At 34.0% G+C, this 25,804-nt stretch overlaps 1 protein-coding gene across 2 annotated transcripts in view; it reads left to right on the forward strand.

Annotated features, from left to right (window-relative positions):
* The window catches only part of LOC149773786 (F-box/LRR-repeat protein 2-like), a 119,417-nt gene that overhangs the window by 18,139 nt on the left and 75,474 nt on the right, over positions 1–25,804 (forward strand). For both annotated transcript variants that reach the window (XR_016417277.1, XM_089946010.1), the window contains exons 3-7: positions 3,333–3,387; positions 6,571–6,645; positions 8,123–8,217; positions 20,569–20,637; positions 23,077–23,172. Coding sequence is in view for 1 of the 2 variants with exons in the window: in XM_089946010.1 (XP_089802136.1) it covers positions 3,333–3,387; positions 6,571–6,645; positions 8,123–8,217; positions 20,569–20,637; positions 23,077–23,172 (390 nt within the window). In the remaining variant the exon portion in view is untranslated. The remainder of the gene's footprint in view (positions 1–3,332; positions 3,388–6,570; positions 6,646–8,122; positions 8,218–20,568; positions 20,638–23,076; positions 23,173–25,804) is intronic.

The raw sequence follows: 25,804 nt of genomic DNA on the forward strand, positions 1-25,804 counted from the left end.
GTAATCCATCACTCTCTGTAACCTGATTTTTGTATGTGATCATAATAATGCATCCTCTGCAACTTGACTGTTTTGTATATTGCGATCATAATGGCAAATTCTCAGTCAGTGTGAATCAGAATCACATCCCGATTTCTTTCCAGCTAGAATGGGGTCTATCATACTGCTGTCACACTATTAGGACTGCAAATTTTGCAAAAACTAAACACTGATTTTCTGTGCTGACTTTATAGAGTTCAGTGACTTTTGTTTGTAGAAGTCAAGTTTTTATTTTGTATCTTGACAGCTCCACATAAAGGGTAATGCTTGTAATGAACAGTGTCCCTTTTATTTATTAATTTTCATTAAATTTTCATCTATAAAATCTATACTTGACTAAGAAGAAATTGATATAATTTTTACCACTGTATAAAGTCCACACATCTCCAGATTGGTTTTCATTTAATTTTTTCTCAATATAAAGGAAATCTGTCTTCAAGGGACATCTTTTTTATGGTCTCTGAGTGTTATTTATAGATATGTTTATTATAGACTGTATAGAAGGTTTATGTTACCCTCAAGTCCACTTTGGTGGAATCTTGACAATGGTGATCACTTTTAGTATCCATTTGTATGTCTTTATGCCATAAATTAAAGTCAGTAGTATAATTAAACTTTACATGGTGAAGCTTTTTACTTTCCAGCTAAATGAAAGGAGGCTAAACAGAAAGGAAACCTATTGTTTTTCTGTTATTTGCTTGGCTACAGGATCAGTCAGATTTAGTTATTGGCAAAAATGTTTTAAAAAATGTTCCCTAGTAACAAATCAATAATTCAGGAATATGTCTGATGGACAGTTTTGTATAATTAAAAACTCCAACAGTATTGGAAGATCTCAGATGCCAAATTAAGGCATTAGAAAAAGAATTCATTGTACTCTGTAAAGTGTGTCTGTATAATATGTTGTACAGTCATACTTCTCTATAAAGTGTCTTTAGAATATGTTGTACAATCACTGTTCTCTATACAGTATGTCTGTTTAATATATTGTACAATCAGACTATTATATACAGTATGTCTGTATAATATGTTGTACAGTCAGACTTACATACAGTGTCTGTATAATATGTGGTACAGACTGTATTATATAAAGTATGTCTGTATAATATGTTGTACAGTCAGACTATATTATATACAGTATGTCTGTATAATATGTTGTACAGTCAGACTGTATTATGTACATTATGTCTGTATAATATGTTGTACAGATAGACTTGTATACAGTGTCTGTATAATATGTGGTACAGACTGTATTATATACAGTATGTCTGTATAATATGTTGTACAGTCAGACTGTATTATGTACATTATGTCTGTATAATATGTTGTACAGTCAGACTTATATACAGTGTCTGTATAATATGTGGTACAGACTGTATTATATACAGTATGTCTGTATAATATGTTGTACAGTCATACTGTATTATGTATATTATGTCTGTATAATATGTACAATCAGACTGTGATATGTACATTATGTCTGTATAATATGTTGTACAGTCAGACTTGTATACAGTGTGTCTATTATGTATGGTACAGTCAGACTGTTACATACGGTATGATGTCTGTATAATATGTTGTGCAGACTTATATACAGCATGTATGTATGTATGTATGTATGTATGTATGTAGGTTGTACAGTCAGACTTATATACAATATGTATGTCTGTACAATATGTTGTACAGTCAGATTATTATATACATCATGTATGTCTGTTTAATATATTGTTCAGTCAGACTATTATATACAGTATATTTGTCTGTATAATATGTTGTACAGTCAGACTGTATTATATACAGTATAATTGTCTATATAATGTTGTACAGACTGTATTATATACAGTATGTCTGTAATAGGTTGTACAGTCTGACTATTATATACAGTATAATTGTCTGTATAATATGTTGTACAGACTGTATCATATACAATATATCTGTATAATATGTTGTACTGTCAGACTGTATTATGTATATTATGTCTGTATAATATGTTGTACTGTCAGACTGTATTATATACAGTAAGCCTGTATATTATGTTGAACAATCAGACTGTATTATATACAGTATGTCCGTATAATATGTTGTACTGTCAGACTATTATATACAGTAAGCCTGTATATTATGTTGAACAATCAGACTGTATTATATACAGTTGTCTGTATAATATGTTGTACAGTCAGACTATTATATACAGAATGTCTGTAATAGGTTGTACAGTCAGACTGTATTATATACAGTATAATTGTCTGTATAATATGTTGTACAGACTGTATCATGTACATTATGTCTGTATAATATGTTGTACTGTCAGACTGTATTATATACAGTAAGCCTGTATATTATGTTGAACAATCAGACTGTATTATATACATGTCTGTATATGTTGTACAGTCAGACTATTATATACAGAATGTCTGTATACTGTATTGTACAGTAAGACTATTATATACAGTATGTCTGTATAATATGTTGTACAGTCAGACTGTATTGTGTACATATGTCTATAATATGTTGTACAATCGGACTGTGTTATATATATTATGTATAATATGTTGTACTGTCAGACTAATATATACAGTATGTCTGTATAATAGGTTGTACAGTCCGACTGTATACTATATTGTACAACCAGACTATATTAACTCTTAAAAATATTCATGACTTGTGTTATATTAAGCTTTCAAATCTAGATTCCTGATTCAGCATGTTAACTGCATGAAAAACAGCAACATCATCATATATGGAACTGATTTCCCGCAGACATTTGATCTGCTGATTCAGTTAAATCCTTTAAACAAATATACACTCAAACCTTCATATTAATAAACCAATAAGAAAAATATAAGATTGATTTCTGAGATTTATTGCAGCATTACTCCGGTCAGTTTTGCATGGAAGCCAGAAGTTATATCAAGGCAGAGGTGACCTTTAACTGCTATGTACACATGAAGATCTTTCTTAAAGTCATTGCACAGCATAGTTATTGGAGACAAATAATGCTTTGAAAACCCCCTACTTTCATAATGTATTGTTGTATGTATTTCTAAATGTGTTTATTTGAAAATAGAGACCTTCCATGAAGATTTTGTTTGTTTAGTTTTTAGTAGAGAGCCTAAAGGTAGATTAGTTGTATTTTACTAATTGAGTTACCCTCTTGTAATAAAGGCTTTATTATTATTATTATTATTATTATTATTACTATTATTAGTATTATTATTATTATTATTAACAACAACAACAGCTGGACCAATAGTAGATTAGCTTAGCAAACCAATTACAAATTTGTTTTTCAGGATCTTTTCTTACTTAGATGTAGTGTCTTTATGTCGATGTGCCCAAGTTTCAAAGGTAAGTGGAAGAGACATGTATTAATTGAAGATTATTCAGTCTTAGTTTCAAAGGTAAATGAAAGAGACATGTATTAATTGAAGATTATTCAGTCTTAGAAGACACTGGAATAAATATCTGATATTTGTGATTGATTTTTGTATTTATGGAGTGTTTAAAGATTTCAGTTACATTCTTTACAATGAAAAATGTTGCAAAGAGTTTTTTTTATATTTTTTTTCTTGATTTGTTTTTTTTTTGTTGTTCTTTCTTTTGCTTGTTTTCTTCAGTCCAGACATTTGACAAAACATCTTTACTTTAATTTCTTCCCTGATTCACACATTTAAGAGGGGGCTTGGAAAATGTTCCTTTATGGACACTCAATGACAAGTTAAGAATTTAGTAGACATAATAAAATATATATTTCTTGTCCTTAATTTTACATAAAATGGAAATTTGTATGCTTCTACAGGTTGTTATGCTGCCATGTTTTGCATCTTATCATCTGAACTTGTTTCCACTCTGGAGGCCATATATTTCTGATCTAATTTTGATTAAACTTGAAATGTGTGCTTAATGAAGTGATGCTGCATTTCATTGGCTGTGTTTGCCATTATACTAGCAGCTGTGTTATCAGATTTTGATCAAACTTGTTAAATCACCATCTGACATATACTTCAGTGTGAGACATAGAACATTATTTGTGAACTAGTTTTCATTCCTATATTTTCACATGAAAATATATTGTCAAAATTTCTCACGTGAAAATACCAGATTTTCTATCATGCCATGTTAGTCTTGATTGTGTGTGCCTACAAAAGTTATATCTGCAGCAAGAAACACTTGTGAGCTAGAACAAAAAAATGGAAACTGCATTACCTTTCTAACTCTGTAATTATTTTTTGCTGAAGAAATTTGATTAAGTGCAGTTCGAATTTCTAAGAATTTATTTTCCCTTATCTAAAGCCATTGTGATGCATTGCTGAATTGGACTTGCTTTGTGGTCGTATAGGGACAGACAGTTTACAAAATGTCAAGACGGTTCCAGTGGCCTAGTGGTTAGAGCTTCCACCTTGGATGTGGGTGGTCGTTGGTTCGATCCCCAGCCGAGTCCTACCAAAGACTTACAAATTTGGTACTAACAGCTGTCTCGCTTGGCACTCAGCATTAAGAGGTTAGCGTTAGGACTTGTTGGACTGGTGTCAGGATAATGTGACTGGGTGGGACATCATGCTACATGTCTGTGGCATGATGCCCCAGTGCTAGACATCACTATAAACTGCCACACTGCAGACATCATAGCGATATGACTGAAAAACTGTTAAAGCTACGTTAAAAATCCAAATCACACACACACAGACACACACACACACTGTCAAACATGTAATTTACTGCACCTGAACAGGTCAGCCTGTTCCTACTGCTGTCTAAAGTTGGTAATATTTATATGATCAAGTGATGAAAGTGAGGTCAGTTTATGAAAATGGTGGTATACTGAAGAGTGTAACTTTAAACTTTTAAGCTTTGATTCAAGAGCAAGTGTATGCCAGATATATTTCATCATTTTCTACGAAACATATGGCTTCTCTACTTTTTAAAATTTAATGGGGTTTCTTTGCATCCCATTTTGGAATAACTGAAATTTATGAGGTTATCCTGTACCTAATTTGCAGTGTAGCAGAATTCAAGAAATTAGATGATTGAAGTTTGACCGAATTTACATAGTTATGGCCCTTTAAAGACAGACTGGACATATTTATGGCCCTTTAAAGACTTAGACTATTCATAGTCATAGCCCCTTTAAAGACTTAAACTATTCATAATTATACCTCCTTTAAAGACTTTGACTAGTTATAGCCTCTTTAAAGACTATTCATAGTTATGGTCCTTTAAAGACTTAGACTATTCAAAGTTATAGCCCTTTAAAGGCTTAGACTATTCATAGTTATAGCCTGTTAAAAACATAGACTATTTATAGTTATGGGCCTTTAAAGACTTAGACTATTTATAGTTATGGCCCTTTAAAGACAGACTATTCATAGTCATAGCCCCTTTAAAGACTTCGATTCATAGTTATAGCCTCTTTAAAGACTTAGACTATTCATAGTTATAGCCCTTTAAAGGCTTAGACTATTCATAGTTATAGCCCTTTAAAAACATAGACTATTTATAGTTATGGCCCTTTAAAGACTTAGACTAGAGATATATATGGCCCTTTAAAGACTTAGACTAGAGATAGTTATGGCCCTTTAAAGACAGATTAGACATAGTTATAGCCTTTTAAAGACAGATTAGACAAAGTTATGGCCCTTTAAAGACAGATTAGACATAGTTATGGCCCTTGAAAGACTTAGATATATTTATTGCCCATTAAGGACTTAGACTAGAGGTAGTTATGGCCCTTTAAAACTTAGAATGTTCATTTCTCTGGGAAAATAACACTCAAGCATTTACACTTTCTATTTGATTTGAAATGAATTGCATGTTTAACTTCATCATAAAAGAAAAATTTTAAGATGGTTTGATTTTGATTTCAAGTTGCGTGGTTTTGGCCCTTGAAAGACTTATTATATGGATTTCACTAGGATATGAACACTCTAGAATGTACCATTTCTTTTTTATTTTAACTGAATTACCTTTGTGTAACTTCATCATAACAATGTTACAGATGACCTTTATGATGATTGAGTTTTGAAAAGTTTTCTTCAGAGTTATGGCCCTTGAACAACTTAGTAATCTTATTGGCATCTGAACACAGTATCATTCATATTTGTTTTTTCTTTGATTTCAACCACATTGGCAAATTAATTTCACCCCAGCAAAGATCACAGGTAGTTTAGATATTGACCAAACATTTTGACTATATTTCTGAGTTATGAACCTTGATGTGATATAAATAGCAAAGAATTCAAATTGGAACAATGATGAATGTCTTTTGTTTGCAGTCCACCAGATTAAAGCAATGATTTATGAAGTTTTTTTTTTTGCTTTTCTGTGAAACTAGTATTCATATTTTTATTTTTTCTGTAAAGGTTCACATCTTTAATATCAGTATCAAGAAATATGATGACCATATTTTGCTGTCTTTGATTGATGTGTTATAATACATCCAGGTTCCAGTCCTACGGCCATTTAATGGGAAATGTCCTGGGGGCCAGGGCCATCGGTTTTCATTGTCTCACATGCTATACTCCTTTATTTCAGTTTTGGAACGTACTTGCATTAGATGGTAGTAATTGGCAGAGAGTTGACTTGTTTCAGTTTCAAGTTGATGTTAAGGTAAGTTCATAATACAAGTTGTGATGATGATGATAATGATGATGATGATGATGAAGATGATAATGATAATGATGCTAATGAATATGATGAAATTAATAACTGACAGTGATAAAACAACAAATTAGCAATAAAAAATTTGTCACAGGACATGCACAGATAAAAAAAAGATTGGTGGAAACAAATTATCTGCACTTTTGCTGCTTACAAGTTTAGGTTTACTTTTTTCTAGGTGTTAGGACATCAAAAGCGAAATCATTGATTAAATTTGTGCAAATGACCATTCAGGTTTGTGTAAATAATGCATTCAGTTTGAGTAATAATTAAGTTTGTGTAAGTAATCCGTTAAGTTTGTATAAATAACTAAATTTTGTATACAAAATTGGTTCCATTTGTGTCAGTAATCATTTGAGTTTGTGTAAATGATCAGTTGAGTTTGTGTAATTAATTAAATTTATAAAAGTAATTGATTAATTTTATGTAACTGATAAATGAAGTTTGTGAAATTAATGAAATTTTTAAAAGTAATTGATTAATTATATGTAACTGATAAGTGAAGTTTGTGTCAATAATTAATGTGGGAAAGTAATTAAGTTTGTGTAAATAATCAGTTAAGTTTATGTAAATAATCAATTATGTTTGTGTAAATAATTTATTACCTTTATGTAAATAATTAATGAAATTTATATAATAATTAATGAAGTTTGTATAAATAATCAATCAAGTTTGGATACATAATGATTTTTTTGGTATAAATAATCATTCAAGTTGATGTAAATAATCATTCAAGTTTGTGTTCCTAATTGATTAGGTTTGTTTAAATAATTGATTAGGTTTGGGTATATAATCAGTTAAGTTTGTGTAGTATTTCCATTTGGATTGAATGGAAATAAGACTCCATATGATATTACATGTGACAGACTTAAAGTTACATATGTGTAATTCAGATTATCTGATTGACAGACTCAGAATTAAGGCTGAGGTTTGAAATTACTTGTGTAATTCAGATTATCAGACTGACAAGCTAAAGTTTGTAATTATATGTGTAGTTCAGATTATCAGATTGACAGGCTAAGGTTTGAAATTACATACGTGTAATTCAGATTATCTGATTGGCAGGCTAAAGTTTGAAATAACATGTAATTCAGATTATCAGATTGACAGTCTAAGGTTTGAAATTACATGTGTAATTAAGATATCAGATTGACAGGCTAAGGTTTGAAATAACGTGTAATTCAGATAATCTGATTGACATGCTAAGGTTTGAAATAACGTGTAATTCATATTATCTGATTGACAGGCTAAGGTTTGAAATAACATGTAATTCATATTATCAAATTGACAGGCTAAGGTTTGAAATTACATATGCATAATTTAGATTTTGATTCTCACAGATCAATTTAACTTGCATGAAGATGTCAGATTATGCATGAATCCATTGTACATATTTCTACTTTTCTAATTACTATTGCATTTTTAGGCCCCTGTAGTAGAGAACATTGCAAAGCGTTGTGGAGGATTCTTGAAATCTCTCAGTCTTAAAGGCTGTCAGAACATTACGGATGATGCCTTACAGTAAGTGTTGGTTATTAGGCTTAGGTGATTTCAACTTTTCACAAAGACACCCTTAAACCAAGAATTCCTGTATATAAAGAACATTTTCATGAATCCCTACAATAATCCCAACATAAATGTCTTTGTATAAAAGACACCTGTCTGATATGGACAGAGGACACTAATTTATGTCCCATATGTATATTAAATTTTCTCACCATATAATGGACTTTTTATTGTGTTATAGTTTTGATTAATTAATTAATTAATTTTCTTAAAGGTAATAACTATTATGTGCTTATAAGAGCATTACAAATAAATGTGTCAAGACATTGCTTGAATTTATTCATGAAGAATTTCTTTATTTAAAAAAATATGATTTGAAAATCAACTAATAATTATGAGATAAAATAATACCTGCATGTATAAGTGAAAATATTTAATTATCAAAATACCCCTTTTTATTAGAAACCCTTTCAAAAGGGGACATTTTAACTGTCCTTTATAGACAGGTTTCACTGTTATTTTTATATGCTTTAATATGCATGTATAGTTATAATACCATGGTCCCTAAGTTTTCTCAGTATATCACTTCCTTTTTTCAATACAACTCAGTATATCACTTCCTTTTTTTAATACATCTCAGTATATCACTTCCTTTTATAGACACCTCGTTATAAAACTTCCTTTTATAAGATACCTCAGTATATCACTTCCTTTTTTAATACAACTCAGTATATCACTTCCTTTTTTAATACAACTCAGTATATCACTTCCTTTTATAGACACTTAAGTATAAAACTTTCTTTTATAAGATACCTCAGTATAACACTTCCTTGTATAAGACTCCTCAGTATAACATTTCCTTTTTATAAGATACCTCAGTAAATCACTTCCTTTTATAAGACCTCAATATATCACTTTTATAAGTTACGTCAGAATGACACTTCCTTTAAGACACCACAATATATCACTCCCTTTTAAAAGACACCTCAGTACAACAATTCCTTTTTTAAGACACTTCAGTATATTACTTCCTTTTAAAAGACATTTCAGTATAATGCTTCCTTTTTTAAGACACCTTATTATAACACTTCCTTTTATAAGACACTTTATTATAACACTTTCTTTTATAAGACATCTTGATATAACAATTTCTTTTATAAAACACCACAGTATACAATTCCTTTTATAATCCACCTCAGTATAACATTGTTTTGGTGGTGGTCTTGGTTATTGTTATCTTGAGGATGATCTACCACAGTGTTATTGCTCAGATCAAGTAAATAATAAAAGAAAATACAAAATTAATGGGTGGAATAATCAGAGAATTATTATAGAATAGAATAAAATGAACACCATATGTAAAATATAACAATTTAATCATTTGAATGAACTACTTTCTTTTAGAAATTTAATCACCAGATTTATAAAAATGCAATTGGCCATCCTGTTTATACTAATAAAACAAATTTCATCATGAAGTCTAGTAAATGATCAAACTCAAATGGCCCAACATGCTTGCATAACCGGGTTGTTTGCCAGTTCTTCCAAATTAAACGTTGGTAACAGGTTAGAGTTGACATATTCCTTTCCACTTCTCTATCTCTCCAGCCTCCTTTTTGGGTCATCAATCATAATTTTTCTCCTCACTTTTGCCTCTGTATGGGTGTGTATCATAATTTTTCTCCTCACTTTTGCCTCTGTATGGGTGTGTATCATAATTTTTCTCCTCACTTTTGCCTCTGTATGGGTGTGTATATGTGGCTGAATCTGTGTGTTAAAATAAATAACAGACAACCTAAAATATTTGTCAGGTTTTTTTTCCTTTGGGGCCAAACACAAGCCCCTCTCTCATTACATCAGATAAGGCTAAAATGGGTCACTTCATAGCCTGACAACTGATATACAAACCCATGTACAAGAAGAATAATGTCTTTCCATAGCAGCTACTCTGTATCCCTAATTGAACTATGACATAAACTAGACCTTGTAAAAAACCATTACTGTACCCTGCTGTCGACTATAAATCACTTTTTTCATTGGCATAAAATACTATAGCCTATAAAGTACTTAATTCTTAGTGCACACAATCTAAGATGAATGGATGCAAACAGTTATCTTCTGAACTCATCAAAGGAAACTTTATGTGTCAATTTAAAACAAATACAGATAAATAATTACATGCTCAGGTAATGAAAATTGCATGAAATTGAGACAAACCTTGTGCTTTCTGGGACTGACTCAATTACGTGTAGCTGAACCTTTCCATGTCCCTCAAACTTCCAGATGCCCATATATTGGACAATTTATAACAGGAAAACACATTCTGCTCCCCAAAAGCAAAGAACTTCCCCTTCCGCAGAAAAATTTGGACTGGCTAAATTTCCAAGGGAGAATACTTGAAACATTAAATTTCATCTGAGAAACTCCTTATTTAGTTTATCCAATCAGTATTAAATTTAAATTTTTCTAACTGCCGAAAATTAACACGCACCCATTGAGGTTAGAATAATTGTCTATTTTGCCCCTATTATGTAAACCCGTTCTTGGAAAATTTCACTTTATGACACTTAGTTCAAATAGCACAAAATTGTCTCTGGATTGGTTCCACTTATCAATTTTCTGCTACTTAAACTCAAATTCAGCTTGCGTCTCCATCTGTCTGACTGTTTATTCCAGTTAAAAATCAAACATTGCCCACACCAGTGATGTTGAAACCAATGCAGTTTAGCAGTTAATTACACTATCTAGCCCATTAGTCAATTTAATTTGTTTTGTATCACACAAACAGTGGCAAGATTCACTCAGTTATCTGTTGCAGTAACATCCTGCAAAATTCACACAGTTACAAGCACCCCTCATTTTATAAGAAACCTCAGTATAACACCTAATTTTTTAGGAATACTTACTATAGCACATTATTTTATAAGACACCTGAGTATAATAACATTAATTTTATAAGAAACCTCAGCATAGAACTCCCTTTTATAATACACCTTAATATAACACTTCATCAGAGATGCTGCTAGGGTGCATGACTGTGTGAATCTTGTAAAAAAAAAAGTATGAATTTGTGAACTTGGAGAGCTGTGATGCACGAGAACTTCTTCAAATTAGTTTAAATTCGCACACCTGAAAATGTACTTGGTGTATTATACAACTTATATTTAACTGAAGTGCTGGTAGTGACATAAGTTACATCTGTACAGGTATCATAGCACTTGTGATGACATCATGACATCAGTCTTTTTTCAGGTCAGCATATGTTTACACATCTGGGTTCTTCGCGGCTGTTAAGCTGAATTTGGGGGCTTATTCAGAAGATGCAAGGGTGCAACACAGGCATCTTTGACATTAAAAAACTACAGAAGTTGATGGTGGTTGTAGATGTTGGAAATAGCTACATTTGCATTAAAGTTGTAAAAATCAGTATTTATTCCTGAAAATCAATATTTTTGTCATAAGCAGTCTATTTTTGTCATAAGTAGTCAGTATTTTTGTACTCCAGAGTTGGCAGCTATGTTCAGATGACAGTATCATTTAGTAAATACTGGCTGATGATAGTGATGATTACAGTGATTTTGTTCTTTTTGCATTATGAAGTTTATCAGAATATTGGAGCTTGGAAAGTGTTAATGAAGGTACCAGTGAGTGATTCTGATTCAACAATGTTGTTAAGCACAAGTCCAAATTACATGCCTAAGAGACAAAAATAGATGACATGCCTGTTGACCTCTCAGCAGTGTTTCAGAATTAAATGTAGAAAAGGCAGAATACCAAGCCTAATTGAAACACAGATATTTTAAAAGTTTAAGGCAATTTTCATATCTTTTCTGAAACAATTTAGCCCTGCAAGGTCTTGTATGGGAAAAAATATTTAGCCCTTTAGGGGTTAAAATGAACTGAATAAATAAGAATTTAAAAAATAGAATTATTAGAAGTAAAGATATTTATTTGATCAGAATACCTCTTTCTAAACAAGAAGCACACTATTGCATTGATGGACATTAAAATCCCTGACACAGCATTATGGAACAGATGGCACACTATTGCATTGATGGACATTAAAATCCCTAACACAGCATTGTGGAACAATAAGCACACTATTGCATTGATGGACATTAAAATCCCTAACACAGCATTGTGGAACAGATGGCACACTATTGCATTGATGGACATTAAAATCCCTAGCACAGCATTATGGAACAGATGGCACACTATTGCATTGTTTGACATTAAAATCCCTATCACGGCATTATGGAACAAGAAGCACACTATTGCACTGATGGACATTAAAATCCCTAACACAACATTATGGAACAAGAAGCACACTATTGCACTGATGGACATTAAAATCCCTAACACAGCATTATGGAACAAGAAGCACACTATTGCATTGATGGACATTAAAATCCCTAACACAGCATTATGGAACAAGAAGCACACTATTGCATTGATGGACATTAAAATCCCTATCACAGCATTATGGAACAAGAAGCACACTATTGTATTGATGGACATTAAAATCCCTATCACAGCATTATGGAACAGATGGCACACTATTGCATTGATGGACTTTAAAATCCCTAACACAACATTATGGAACAAGAAGCACACTATTGCACTGATGGACATTAAAATCCCTATCACAGCATTATGGAACAGATGGCACACTATTGCATCGATGGACATTAAAATCCCTATCACAGCATTATGGAACAGATGGCACACTATTGCATTGATGGACATTAAAATCCCTATCACAGCATTATGGAACAGATGGCACACTATTGCATTGATGGACTTTAAAATCCCTAACACAACATTATGGAACAAGAAGCACACTATTGTATTGATGGACATTAAAATCCCTATCACAGCATTATGGAACAGATGGCACACTATTGCATTGATGGACTTTAAAATCCCTAACACAACATTATGGAACAAGAAGCACACTATTGTATTGATGGACATTAAAATCCCTAACACAGCATTATGAACAAGAAGCACACTATTGCACTGATGGACATTAAAATCCTTATCACAGCATTATGGAACAAGAAGCACACTATTGTATTGATGGACATTAAAATCCCTATCACAGCATTGTGGAACAGATGGCACACTATTGCATCGATGGACATTAAAATCCCTAGCACAGCATTATGGAACAGATGGCACACTATTGCATTGTTTGACATTAAAATCCCTATCACGGCATTATGGAACAAGAAGAACACTATTGCACTGATGGACATTAAAATCCCTATCACAGCATTGTGGAACAGATGGCACACTATTGCACTGATGGACATTAAAATCCCTAACACAACATTATGGAACAAGAAGCACACTATTGCATTGATGGACATTAAAATCCCTAACACAACATTATTGAACAAGAAGAACACTATTGCACTGATGGACATTAAAATCCCTAACACAACATTATGGAACAAGAAGCACACTATTGCATTGATGGACATTAAAATCCTTATCACAGCATTATGGAACAAGAAGCACACTATTGTATTGATGGACATTAAAATCCCTATCACAGCATTATGGAACAGATGGCACACTATTGCATTGATGGACTTTAAAATCCCTAACACAACATTATGGAACAAGAAGAACACTATTGCACTGATGGACATTAAAATCCCTAACACAACATTATGGAACAAGAAGCACACTATTGCATTGATGGACATTAAAATCCTAACACAGCATTGTGGAACAGATGGCACACTATTGCATTGATGGACATTAAAATCCCTAACACAGCATTGTGGAACAGATGGCACACTATTGCATTGATGGACATTAAAATCCCTATCACAGCATTATGGAACAAGAAGCACACTATTGCATTGATGGACATTAAAATCCCTAACACAGCATTATGAACAAGAAGCACACTATTGCATTGATGGACATTAAAATCCCTAACACAGCATTATGAACAAGAAGCACACTATTGCATTGATGGACATTAAAATCCTAACACAGCATTATGGAACAGATGGCACACTATTGCATTGATGGACATTAAAATCCCTATCACAGCATTATGGAACAGATGAGAAATCTGGCATAGTGGTCAGTAAAGCACTGAGTTTAGAAAGTTAAACTTAGCAGCGCTTATTAATGAAAAGTAAAAGTAAAAGTATCCAAAAGACATTAACTGTGAAAAATTGCACATAACAGCCATAAAGAACAGTTTCTGAACTTATCAGCCGGATAAGCTTGCTATGTTTATGCCCTTTCTTACAGCAGACTGTGAAAGGCATTTCTCAACACAGAGCAATATTCATACATGGATAAGGAACAGTTGTTGTTGTAATGGGGTTTAACGCCATTTTTCAGCACACGATGGGCTATACATGGCAGCCAGTATTAATGGTGGAGGAAGAACCCGGGAAAACAACGGAAAGAACCACCGACCCACGAGAAGCTACTGGCAAACTTTCTCACATACCCATATTGGTTGAATCAGAGACTCGAACCCACGCAGACAGAGGTGAGATGGCAGTGATCCGTAACGGAGAGCGCTTTAGACCACTTGGCCACTCGGGGCCCCGATAAAGAACAGATTAAGCTCATATATAATCAACAGATTAATGCTTATACAGCTAGATGCAACATCTTTTAAAGATTTTGATTTCAGTATAGATCTAACAAACAGGAGCTGGAAGAAAAAGAAATGGATATTGAAGTGTTTGGTAAATATTGAACTATGTCCGTTTCGTACTCTCCCTCCTTTTTTTGACCAGCAATCACCCCACCCCCATTTTGGTGACAAGGAAGCTCCCACCTTGAGACAAAATCCTTGCAGTATCTCTGCTTCCTTTTATAAGACACCACTGTATAACACATGCTTTTAAAAAATTCTACTGTATAACATGGTTTCCTTTATAATGTAACTCAGTGTAACACTTTCATTCATCAGACATCTCATTTTAACATGATTCCTTTATAAGACACTTTAGTATAACACTTACTTTTATAAGAACCACTGTATGGCACTTTCTTTTATCAGGCACCTCGGCATGACATGGTTCCTTTATAAGAGTTTAGTATAACACTTCCTTATGTAAGACACCACTGTATAACATTTTCTTTTATCAGACATCTCAGTATAACATGGTTCGTTTATGACACTTTAGTATAACACTTCCTTTTATAAGACACCACTGTTTAACACTGTTCCTTTTTAAGATACTTAGTATAATGCATAATGCATCTTTCTTTTATAAAGCTCTGCACTATTATAGTTTATTTTATAAGACATCTCAGTTTTACACTATACCTTTTATATGACATCTCTGTATTACACTATACCTTTTATAAGACATATCATTATTACAATGTACCTTTTATTAGGCATCTGAATATTACATTTTACCATTTATAATACATCTCAGTATTACACTATACCTTTTATAAGATACTTCAGCATTACCCAGTACCTTTTATAAGACATTCCTGCATTACACTGTGCCTTTTATAAGACATCTCAGTATTACACTATACCTTTTATAAGACACTTTAGCATTACCCAGTACCTTTTATAAGACATCCCTGCATTACACTGTGCCTTTTATAATACATCTCAGTATTACACTATACCTTTTATAAGATACTTCAGCATTACCCAGTACCTTTTATAAGACATCCCTGCATTACACTGTGCCTTTTATAAGACATCTCAGTATTACACTATACCTTTTATAAGACACTTTAGCATTACCCAGTACCTTTTATAAGACATCCCTGCATTACACTGTGCCTTTTATAAGACATCTCAGTATTACACTATACCTTTTATAAGACACTTTAGCATTACCCAGTACCTTTTATAAGACATCCCTGCATTACACTGTGCCTTTTATAAGACATCTCAGTATTACACTATACCTTTTATAAGACACTTTAGCATTACCCAGTACCTTTTATAAGACATCCCTGCATTACACTGTGCCTTTTATAAGACATCTCAGTATTACACTATACCTTTTATAAGATACTTCAGCATTACCCAGTACCTTTTATAAGACATCCCTGCATTACACTGTGCCTTTTATAAGACATCTCAGTATTACACTATACCTTTTATAAGACACTTTAGCATTACCCAGTACCTTTTATAAGACATCCCTGCATTACACTGTGCCTTTTATAAGACATCTCAGTATTACACTATACCTTTTATAAGACATCTCTGTATTACACTGTAGCTGTTACAAGACATTATTACACTGTAGCTTTTATAAGGCATCTAAAAATTACACTGTATCTTTGATGAGAAATCTCAGTATTTACACTGTACCATTTTTAAGACATCTCAATATTACACTTTACGTTTTAGAAGACATCTCAGCTGTACCTTTATAAAACACATTCAGAGAACACGTTTTTTTTTATTAGGCAGGTGCCATCATGGATCACATTAAATTATGTTAAAGTAATGCTATGTCTAATGTACCCCCATTATAAGGCAACCTCGCATATATCATGGTACACCTTTTTGAACATTGTTACAATGAGGGATCAGTCATTTGCAGATAAATATGTTACATTCTATTGATAATGTTTGAAATGTGGCATCAGCCATACATAGCATCACCTGCTCTAAAAATGGCATATAGCTCAGGCCTGGTATCCATACTTTCATATTGTTATACTATGTGGGTTGGCTTGTAGGACTAACTCAGACAAACTTGTCTAAAATATTGGAAATGCACTGTTGAGATTTCAATTAGATTTAGATATGCCTTTGTTTAAGGCAATAATTGTAAAAAATGTCAATTACATGTTCTACCCTACCGATGGCTGAACTGTGACCCAGCAGGAATGGGCCAAAATTCATTATGGACACACATTTACAATGTTTGTTAAAAAGCCATGTCTGCCCACCAAACAAACATACTGACAAATCTTGTTGCCCTCCAGAAGCATCTGGTTATTTGATTTAAAAATCATGAGGAAGTTCCAATATATAATTACACAGTAATTCAAAATTTTTCATTGGAGTTCTTTACATTACACAGTTATTCAAACTTTAGCTTTGGAAATATTCAGATTACATGAAAATGAGTGCCAGAGTGTATATTTTTCATCTAAAAGGAAGAACCCCTATCACCTTTGACATCAAAAGATCAAAGGTCATGGTAACTGACTGAAAGATGAAAAATAGTTTCTAAACAGTAACTTAGTTTCTCCATGATCATCAGTTGCCAGATATTGTGGATGGCATGCACTTTAATAAAGAAAAAACCTGTTGATTTTGGTATATAAAAAAACATGGTTTGCACATAGTAACATTAGTCATGTATCTGGATTAAAGTTTGTGGATGGCTTACACAATAGGAATTGACTTTCAAATAAAAAGGTCAAGGTCATTGACTGAATGAAGAACACGTGTTCCTTTGCAAATTTCATGGATGACTTACATGTTTCATAAGAAAGAATCCTACTGATTTGGGGGTCAGATGGTCATGGGTCAGTGTCAATAAATGTATAATTAAATTTAGCTTTAGAAAACATACATTTACCAAAGTTTGTGTAGGGCTTGCATTTAAGGGACAGTAGAGGTCTAGAGATTTAGGGTCAAAAGATCACGGTGATTTTGACTGCGAAAAATTGGTTTTATAGAAAGGATTGAACAATATTCCCCACTTTAGCATTGATGGACAGAAAGACAAGATATAACAATATTCTCAACTAAAGCAGTTATGAACAAACATACAGGGTGTAACAATATTCCCCACTAAAGCAGTTATGGACAGACAGATGGTGTAACAAAATTCTCCACAGAAACATCTACTGACAGACAGAGGGTGTAACTATATTATTCCCCGCTTGAGCAGATACAGTCAGAGGGTGTACCAGTATTCCCCACCAAAGCAGTTACAGTTAGAGGGTGTAACGGTATTCCCCACCAAAGCAGTTATGGATAAACAATGTGTAAAAATATTCCCACTTTAGCAGTTACAGAGTGAAACAATATTCCCCACTAAAGCAGTTATGGACAGAGGGTGTAACAGTATTCTCCACTAAAGCTGTTACTGTCAGAGGGTGTAACAGTATTTCCCACCAAAGCAGTTATGGACAGAGGGTGTAACAGTATTCCCCACTAAAGCAGTTACAGTCAGAGGGTGTAACAGTATTCCCCACTAAAGCAGATACAGTCAGAGGGTGTACCAATATTTCCCACTAAAGATGTTACTGTCAGAGGGTGTAACAGTATTCTCCATCAAAGCAGTTATGGATAAACAATGTGTAAAAATATTCCCACTATAGCAGTTACAGAGTGTAACAATATTCCCCACTAAAGCAGTTATGGACAGAGGGTATAACAGTATTCCCCACTAAAGCAGTTACAGTCAGAGGGTGTACCAGTATTTCCCACTAAAGCTGTTACTGTCAGAGGGTGTAAAAGTATTCCCCACCAAAGCAGTTACAGTCAGAGGGTGTAAAAGTATTCCCCACCAAAGCAGTTACAGTCAGAGGGTGTAAAAGTATTCACCATCAAAGCAGTTACAGTCAGAGGGTGTAACAGTATTCCCCACCAAAGCAGTTATGGATAAACAATGTGTAAAAATATTCCCACTAAAGCAGTTACAGAGTGTAACAATGTTCCCCACTAAAGCAGTTACAGTAACAGTATTCCCCACTAAAGCAGTTACAGTCAGAGGGTGTAACGGTATTCCCCACCAAAGCAGTTATGGATAAACAATGTGTAAAAATATTCCCACTATAGCAGTTACAGAGTGTAACAATATTCCCCACTAAAGCAGTTACAGATAGACTAGCAGAATAACAATATTCCTATTAAGGGGGTGCTCACCAGTTATTATGTACTTTTGAGAGAGTGACGTATGTAAGGTGAAGTTGTTTGCATTTAAAACATGCACATTGGAGAAAATGTTGACATACCTCTATCCTACATTAATGTAATGTGGATGATATTCATTTGGATATTGTACTTTTGGAAATTGTACATGATCTAAGCTCACTGCTAACTAAAATGACTGCTCCCTTGTGCTAAAAAATCAGCCTGAATTAGTCTACACTATCCATAGCAGCTATTAAAATAGGGAAAATGAATTATGCCAGACTAGACAATACCAGCTTCTGAAGGTGCAATGAATGAATTACCAAATATATAAAATGTAAAAAAAAAGTTATTGGTTCTTTTTATGTACAATTTACCTCTGAAATTCAGGATGAGAAAATGACCAAGTGGAACTAGCACTTTTTTGAAAGGTGCACATCTGGAGTAAGGCCAAGCTGTATACTCTAAAACCCATATTACATGCATCAATCATACACCAAAATAAAGGGAATTAAAGGGTCTTTGAATTATACCTAAGATATACAAGGTCTTTTTTAAATAAACCAGTATAACTAGTGAGGAAAGCCAGGGAAATTCTTTTTCTTTAAAATTCTAACCCAATGCATATTGTGAAACTGTAGAGCGCCACCTAAAGCAGTTACAGAGTATAACCATATTCCACACTGACTTAGGGTGTAGAAATGTTCCCCACCAGAGCAGTTATGGATAGACAGAGTGTGTCTCTGCACAAAAACAGTCATGGACAGAGAGCCAGAGCATGTAACTGTATTTCCCACTAAAGCAGTCATGGACAGAGAGCCAGAGCATGTAACTGTATTTCCCACTAAAGCAGTCATGGACAGAGAGCCAGAGCATGTAACTGTATTTCCCACTAAAGCAGTCGTGGACAGAGAGCCAGAGCATGTAACTGTATTTCCCACTAAAGCAGTCATGGACAGAGAGCCAGAGCATGTAACTGTATTTCCCACTAAAGCAGTTACAAATAGAAAGAGTGTGTAACATTATTCCCCATTAATGTAGATGTATACAGTGAAACAACATTCCATGCTAAAGCAGTTACAGACAGACAGACGTGTAGAATGTAACAGTATTCCCTACCAAAGCATATATGGACAGACAGATGCATATATGGACAGACAGATGGGGTGTAGCTGTATTCCACACATAAGTTGTTTGGGACAGAGAGACAGAGGGTGTAACAATGTTCCCCACTACAGTTGCTTTGGACTGAGAGACATAGGGTGTAACAATGTTCACTACTAAGTTCTTTAGGACAGAGGGAGGGTTTAACAATGTTTACTAAAGTTTTTTTTGACAGAGAGATGCAGAGTCTGACCATATTCCCTGCTAAACCAGGGGGTTAACATAAGGACTAGTCATAAATAACTTGAATATTTTGAATTGTAAGAAAGAAAATAATACTTCCAGATCTTTTGACTAAATTTAACTTTATGGAATGGTCTCTAGTTTGTTTACAGCTTGTATTTTTTTATCATGTATTGCAGGAGATTTGCAGAACAGTGTAGAAACATTGAGGAACTAAACCTGAACAATTGTAAAAAATTAACAGATTTGTAAGTATTTATATAATTTGATCTTATGTGAGCAAATTTTAGTTCTACTGGTCACAGAACAGAAGAGATTTTGCAATGGTTTGTTGTCTGTTGTCCATCTATCTTCCATCGTCTGATATCTGTTGTCCATCAGTAACTGTTTTGTCTCAGTTATGTGTAGGATTGCCATGACATTTTTACTCACACATTTGTCCCATGGTCTGGCTGGTCCTGAGTGAAAATGCTTCTGATTGGCCATCTTGAAAATCCTGTTGCTACTATTCCTGATGAAAGGATGGTCATATCAACATCGGTTTTTCACAAAAAGACCTCCTTTGATATCTGGTTAGTTCTAAATGAAAATGGTGCCAATCTGATGTCCTGTATGGCTGCCATTTTAATAATACTGTATGAATGGAATGTCATGTCAACATTTAGTTTCCAGAGAAAGATTTTTTATGATGTTTAGTTGTCCCATATGTCCAATATGGCTACCATATAATCCCTCTTAAAAATCTTGATTTTGTTATTCGTGAATGAAAGCAGTATAGCCAGGGAATTTTCATTGGAAGTCATCTTATGATATCTCGTGGGTCAAAAGTGAAAATGGTGCTGCTTGTGTATTCTATATGGCCAGTACATACTCCTTCTGAATGGATGGTCATGTAACATACTCCTTCTGAATGGATTATGCTAATGACTTCTTATGATGTCTAGTTGGTCCTAGAAGAAAATGGTGACTCAGCACAGTGTCCATTTTGAAACTCTTCTTATTGCAACTCCTAAATGAATTGTCAACATGGAGGTTTTATGGAACGACTTACGATGACAATGCCTTGTTGGTTTTATTTGAAAATGCTGCTGATCTGATTTCCATGGCAACCACAATAACTATCTCGAAAATCTTGTCAGGGCTACTTTCCCTAGCTGTCTGGTCATGTCGACACTGAGCTTTCACCAAGACTTTGTATGATATCTAGTTGGTTGCCATCTGCTATCCGTCATGTCCGCCATGGCAGACATCTTGAAAATCTTCTTGATATTACTCCTTTAAAATGGAAAGTCATGTTAGAATGGGAATTCCACAAGAAGACTTCTTAAGAGGTCTTTTTGGCCCTGATTAAATATGGTGTTAGTCTGACAGCCACAGTCGCTAACTTCAATCTTGCCATTGCTGAAGAATATCAGAGATGGCTGAAACATTCATCATGTAAAAGGAAGAACTGGTCTGGAAATAAATTTTCTTTATTTGGCCAGTAGAGCATCAATCCTTTTAAGAGACACAAATTGCAGTGTCTTTGGAGATTATAATTTGTCATTATTGGATTAAAAGTGGCAATACAGTATTTCTCGCTATAAGACTAACACTGACATTGTTCATAAATAGAATGCCAATTGACTGTATATTGACAGTTACAAAAATACTGGCAGTTGACACAGCTAAATGGAATTCCAACTGACTGTATACTGACAGTCACAGTAACACTGCCATTTGATATCAACTAAATGGAATGCCATATGACTATATTGACAGTTACAAAAACACTGCCAATTAACTGTATATTGACAGCTACAATAAACTGCCAATTGACATCAATTAAAATTCCAATTGACTGTATTTTACGGTTACAAAAACACTGCTAATTGACATCAACCAAATGAAATTCCAATTGACTGTATATTGACAGTTACATTAACACTGCCAATTGACAAAACTAAATGGAATGACAGTTGACTGTATCAACACTGTCAATTAACATCAACTAAATGGAATTCCAATCGATGGTATATTGACAGTTACAAAAACACTGCCATTTGACATCAACCAAGTGTAATGCCAGTTGACTGTATATTGACAATTACAATAACACTGCCAAATGACATCAACGAAATGAAATGCCAATTAAGCCATTTCTTGACATTTACGATAAACGGCCAATTGACATCAACTACATGGACATGGTATTAACATTATTAAAAATACTCTGAATATTTGGATTATGGTCTGCTCTCTCTGATGCAGCCAAATGCACAACATGTTGTATTGTTTCTTTTTCTCACATCAGCATGGAAAGCTACAGTTAATTTTTATTAGTAAACCATAGAATGAGTTCGAAAATTACCAGTATAACAAGCACATAATTATTTTTCTCTTCTTTTATTTCTTAGTCATCACATATAGTTTACAACCTAACAAGAAAGAGAAATTTTGCTGAAGACAATTGCCTGAATCGATGCAATGACAAATTCCTTATAACAAAATTACTTGTAACCAGACTGATCATTGTACAGAGTTCACTGTATTAAGCTTGCTTTAAATATGTGGCAGTGCAATAAATTTAAAAAGATTTTAAAAGCTTGCATTTGCCAATGAGAGATTCTCTGCATTTACCAATTTATTGAAAATGTTGGACACTTTAATTGACTTTGATTAAATGAAGTGTACACATTTCTTTTCAGAACCTGTGAGAGCCTAGGAAAGTACAGTAAAAAGCTGTTACACTTGGACCTAAGTTCGTGTCTAGGAGTAACAGATAAATCGCTCAAAGCAATCAGGTAAACAACAGAGATTAATCTAACCCCACTATTAATACAGTCATTGAATAATACATGCAGATCATTGATGTTTTGGCTTTGCCCTGTAATCAAAGTCATATGCTGCCTTATTGACACAGTAACATGAATAGATGCTATAGTCACAGGTCACATGATGACTGGGCCATGTGGTCATATGTCACAAAGCAACTAGAGCCCACTGACATAGATCACATGATGACTTCGCCCTTTAATAACAGGTCACATGGTGACTGGACCCTTATTGACACAGGTCTCATGATGACCTGGTCATGTAGTCACAGGTCACATGATGACTTTGCCCTTTAATAACAGGTCACCTGATGACTTTGGCCTTTAATAACAGGTCACATGATGACTTTGGCCTTTAATAACAGGTCACATGATGACTTTGGCCTTTAATAACAGGCCACATGATGACCTGGCCTTGTAATCACAGGTCACATGATGACTTTGCCCTTTAATAACAGGTCACATGATGACTTTGGCCTTTAATAACAGGTCACATGATGACCTGGCCTTGTAATCACAGGTCACATGATGACTTTGGCCTTTAATAACAGGTCACATGATGACTTTGCCCTTTAATAACAGGTCACATGATGACTTTGGCCTTTAATAACAGGTCACATGATGACCTGGCCCTATAATCACAAAACTGAAATTTGTCAAGTATTTAGATAATTCTGATAGTTTTGTGATCCTCAGCTTAGTGTTTGGAAACTTGAGTTTGAGTTAAACTTATGTATGCAGATTCGTGATTAACGGGCCAGAAATCTGTAAAATGTTACAAACAAAAGGTTCGATTTTAGACTCAGAACTCTTCATTTTAGGATTCTTCTTTCATTCAATCTTTCAGCTTCAGATTTTGAAAGAACATTTTATAAAATCACAACAGCTTGTACAGCATTTTTCAGGCAGTTATTATAATCGGTTTTTAGGATATTATTGTGAGTATGCCTTCAGTCTTGGCTGTAGACTTTACAGTTTGGGATATTGTTGTGAGTGTGCCTACAGTCTAGGCTGTAGACTTTACAGTTTGGGATATTGTCGTGAGTATGCCTTCAGTCTAGGCTGTAGGCTTTACAGTTTGGTATATTGTTGTGAGTGTGCCTTCAGTCTAGGCTGTAGGCTCAACAGTTTGGGATATTGTTGTGAGTGTGCCTTCAGTCTAGGCTGTAGGCTTTACAGTTTGGGATATTGCTGTGAGTGTGCCTTCAGTCTAAGTTGTAGACTTTACAGTTTGGGATATTGTTGTGAGTGTGCCTTCAGTCTAGGCTGTAGACTTTACAGTTTGGGATATTGTTGTGAGTGTGCCTTCAGTCTAAGTTGTAGGCTTTACAGTTTGGGATATTGTTGTGAGTATGCCTTCAGCCGTGGCTGTAGACTTTACAGTTTGGGATATTGTTGTGAGTATGCCTTCAGTCTAGGCTGTAGACTTTACAGTTTGGGATATTGTTGTGAGCATGCCTTCAGCCTTGGCTGTAGGCTTTACAGTTTGGGATATTGTTGTGAGTATGCCTTCAGCTTTTTCTGTAGGCTTTACAGTTTGGGATATTGTTGTGAGTATGCCTTCAGCCTTGGCGGTAGGCTTTACAGTTTGGGATATTGTTGTGAGTATGCCTTCAGTCTAGGCTGTAGGCTTTTCAGCTGGGGATATTGTATTTTGTTTGAACATGTCACACTTGGGTGAGATTAGCCTTTAATTCTGTTCCTCAGATATTATTATTAGCTGCAAACTAGTGCAAGTTTCTGTGCAGATAAGTTCAGCACCACCATTGCCAAAGTCACTCGGATTTTTCTTAACTTTTTTTTTTTTTTTGTGGTGGATTTATGGGTGCAAATTCTCAAAACTGTATGTGTAGGGATGCATTGTAATGATTGGACCGCTAGCCCACAAATTCATATGTCACTGTGGTAAGGTGCTTGCATTTCATTAATAAATTTCTTGTTTTATTTCAATATCTGCATCTATTGTAGTATGTTTTCCTTAATTTTGTGGCTTGGAGTGATGAATCATCCAAAGCCAATGGCATGCATTAGGTTCTTCTGTTACTAGATATAGCTTGCGCTTTTAATAATAGAAAATTTCTATAAGTAGTTCTACTGGTCTTGACAGGGCAGGCTTGCTGTGACAAGGGACAAAACTCTGTCAAGAAATGATTTTACCTTGGCAAGGTTACTTCCTTTAATTATAAAATATGGTTCCTGGTTTAAAACGACTTAAGCATTATTGAGCTTTTTGCTGACATTATATAAAACAAATAATGCATTACAGTAAACATGATTGCAAGACATCCAACACATCATAACAGACAACTACAGAGTTGGACGAAACACACAGTGCATGACTTTACAAATATTACCTTTACAGTCGTACCGTTCCAGGGTAGAATTAAAGATCTAAATGAATTAAATCTGATTACTGTCTGGTAGCTCATTCCATAGAATGGCAGCTGCATATCGAAAAGAATTTTTTGCCAAAAGTTGAGCTTTTAATTCTTGGGACATCTAAAATATTTAAATATCTAAAATTATGATTATTGTGTTTCAAATGTATTAAATCGTCCGAACACTTGGGTGCGCACTTTTCAGCATATTGAAAGTCTCTAGA

This window comes from Sinohyriopsis cumingii, unplaced genomic scaffold, assembly GCF_028554795.1.
Source record: "Sinohyriopsis cumingii isolate HCF-2022 unplaced genomic scaffold, ASM2855479v2 utg000555l, whole genome shotgun sequence".
NCBI lineage: Eukaryota > Metazoa > Mollusca > Bivalvia > Unionida > Unionidae > Sinohyriopsis > Sinohyriopsis cumingii.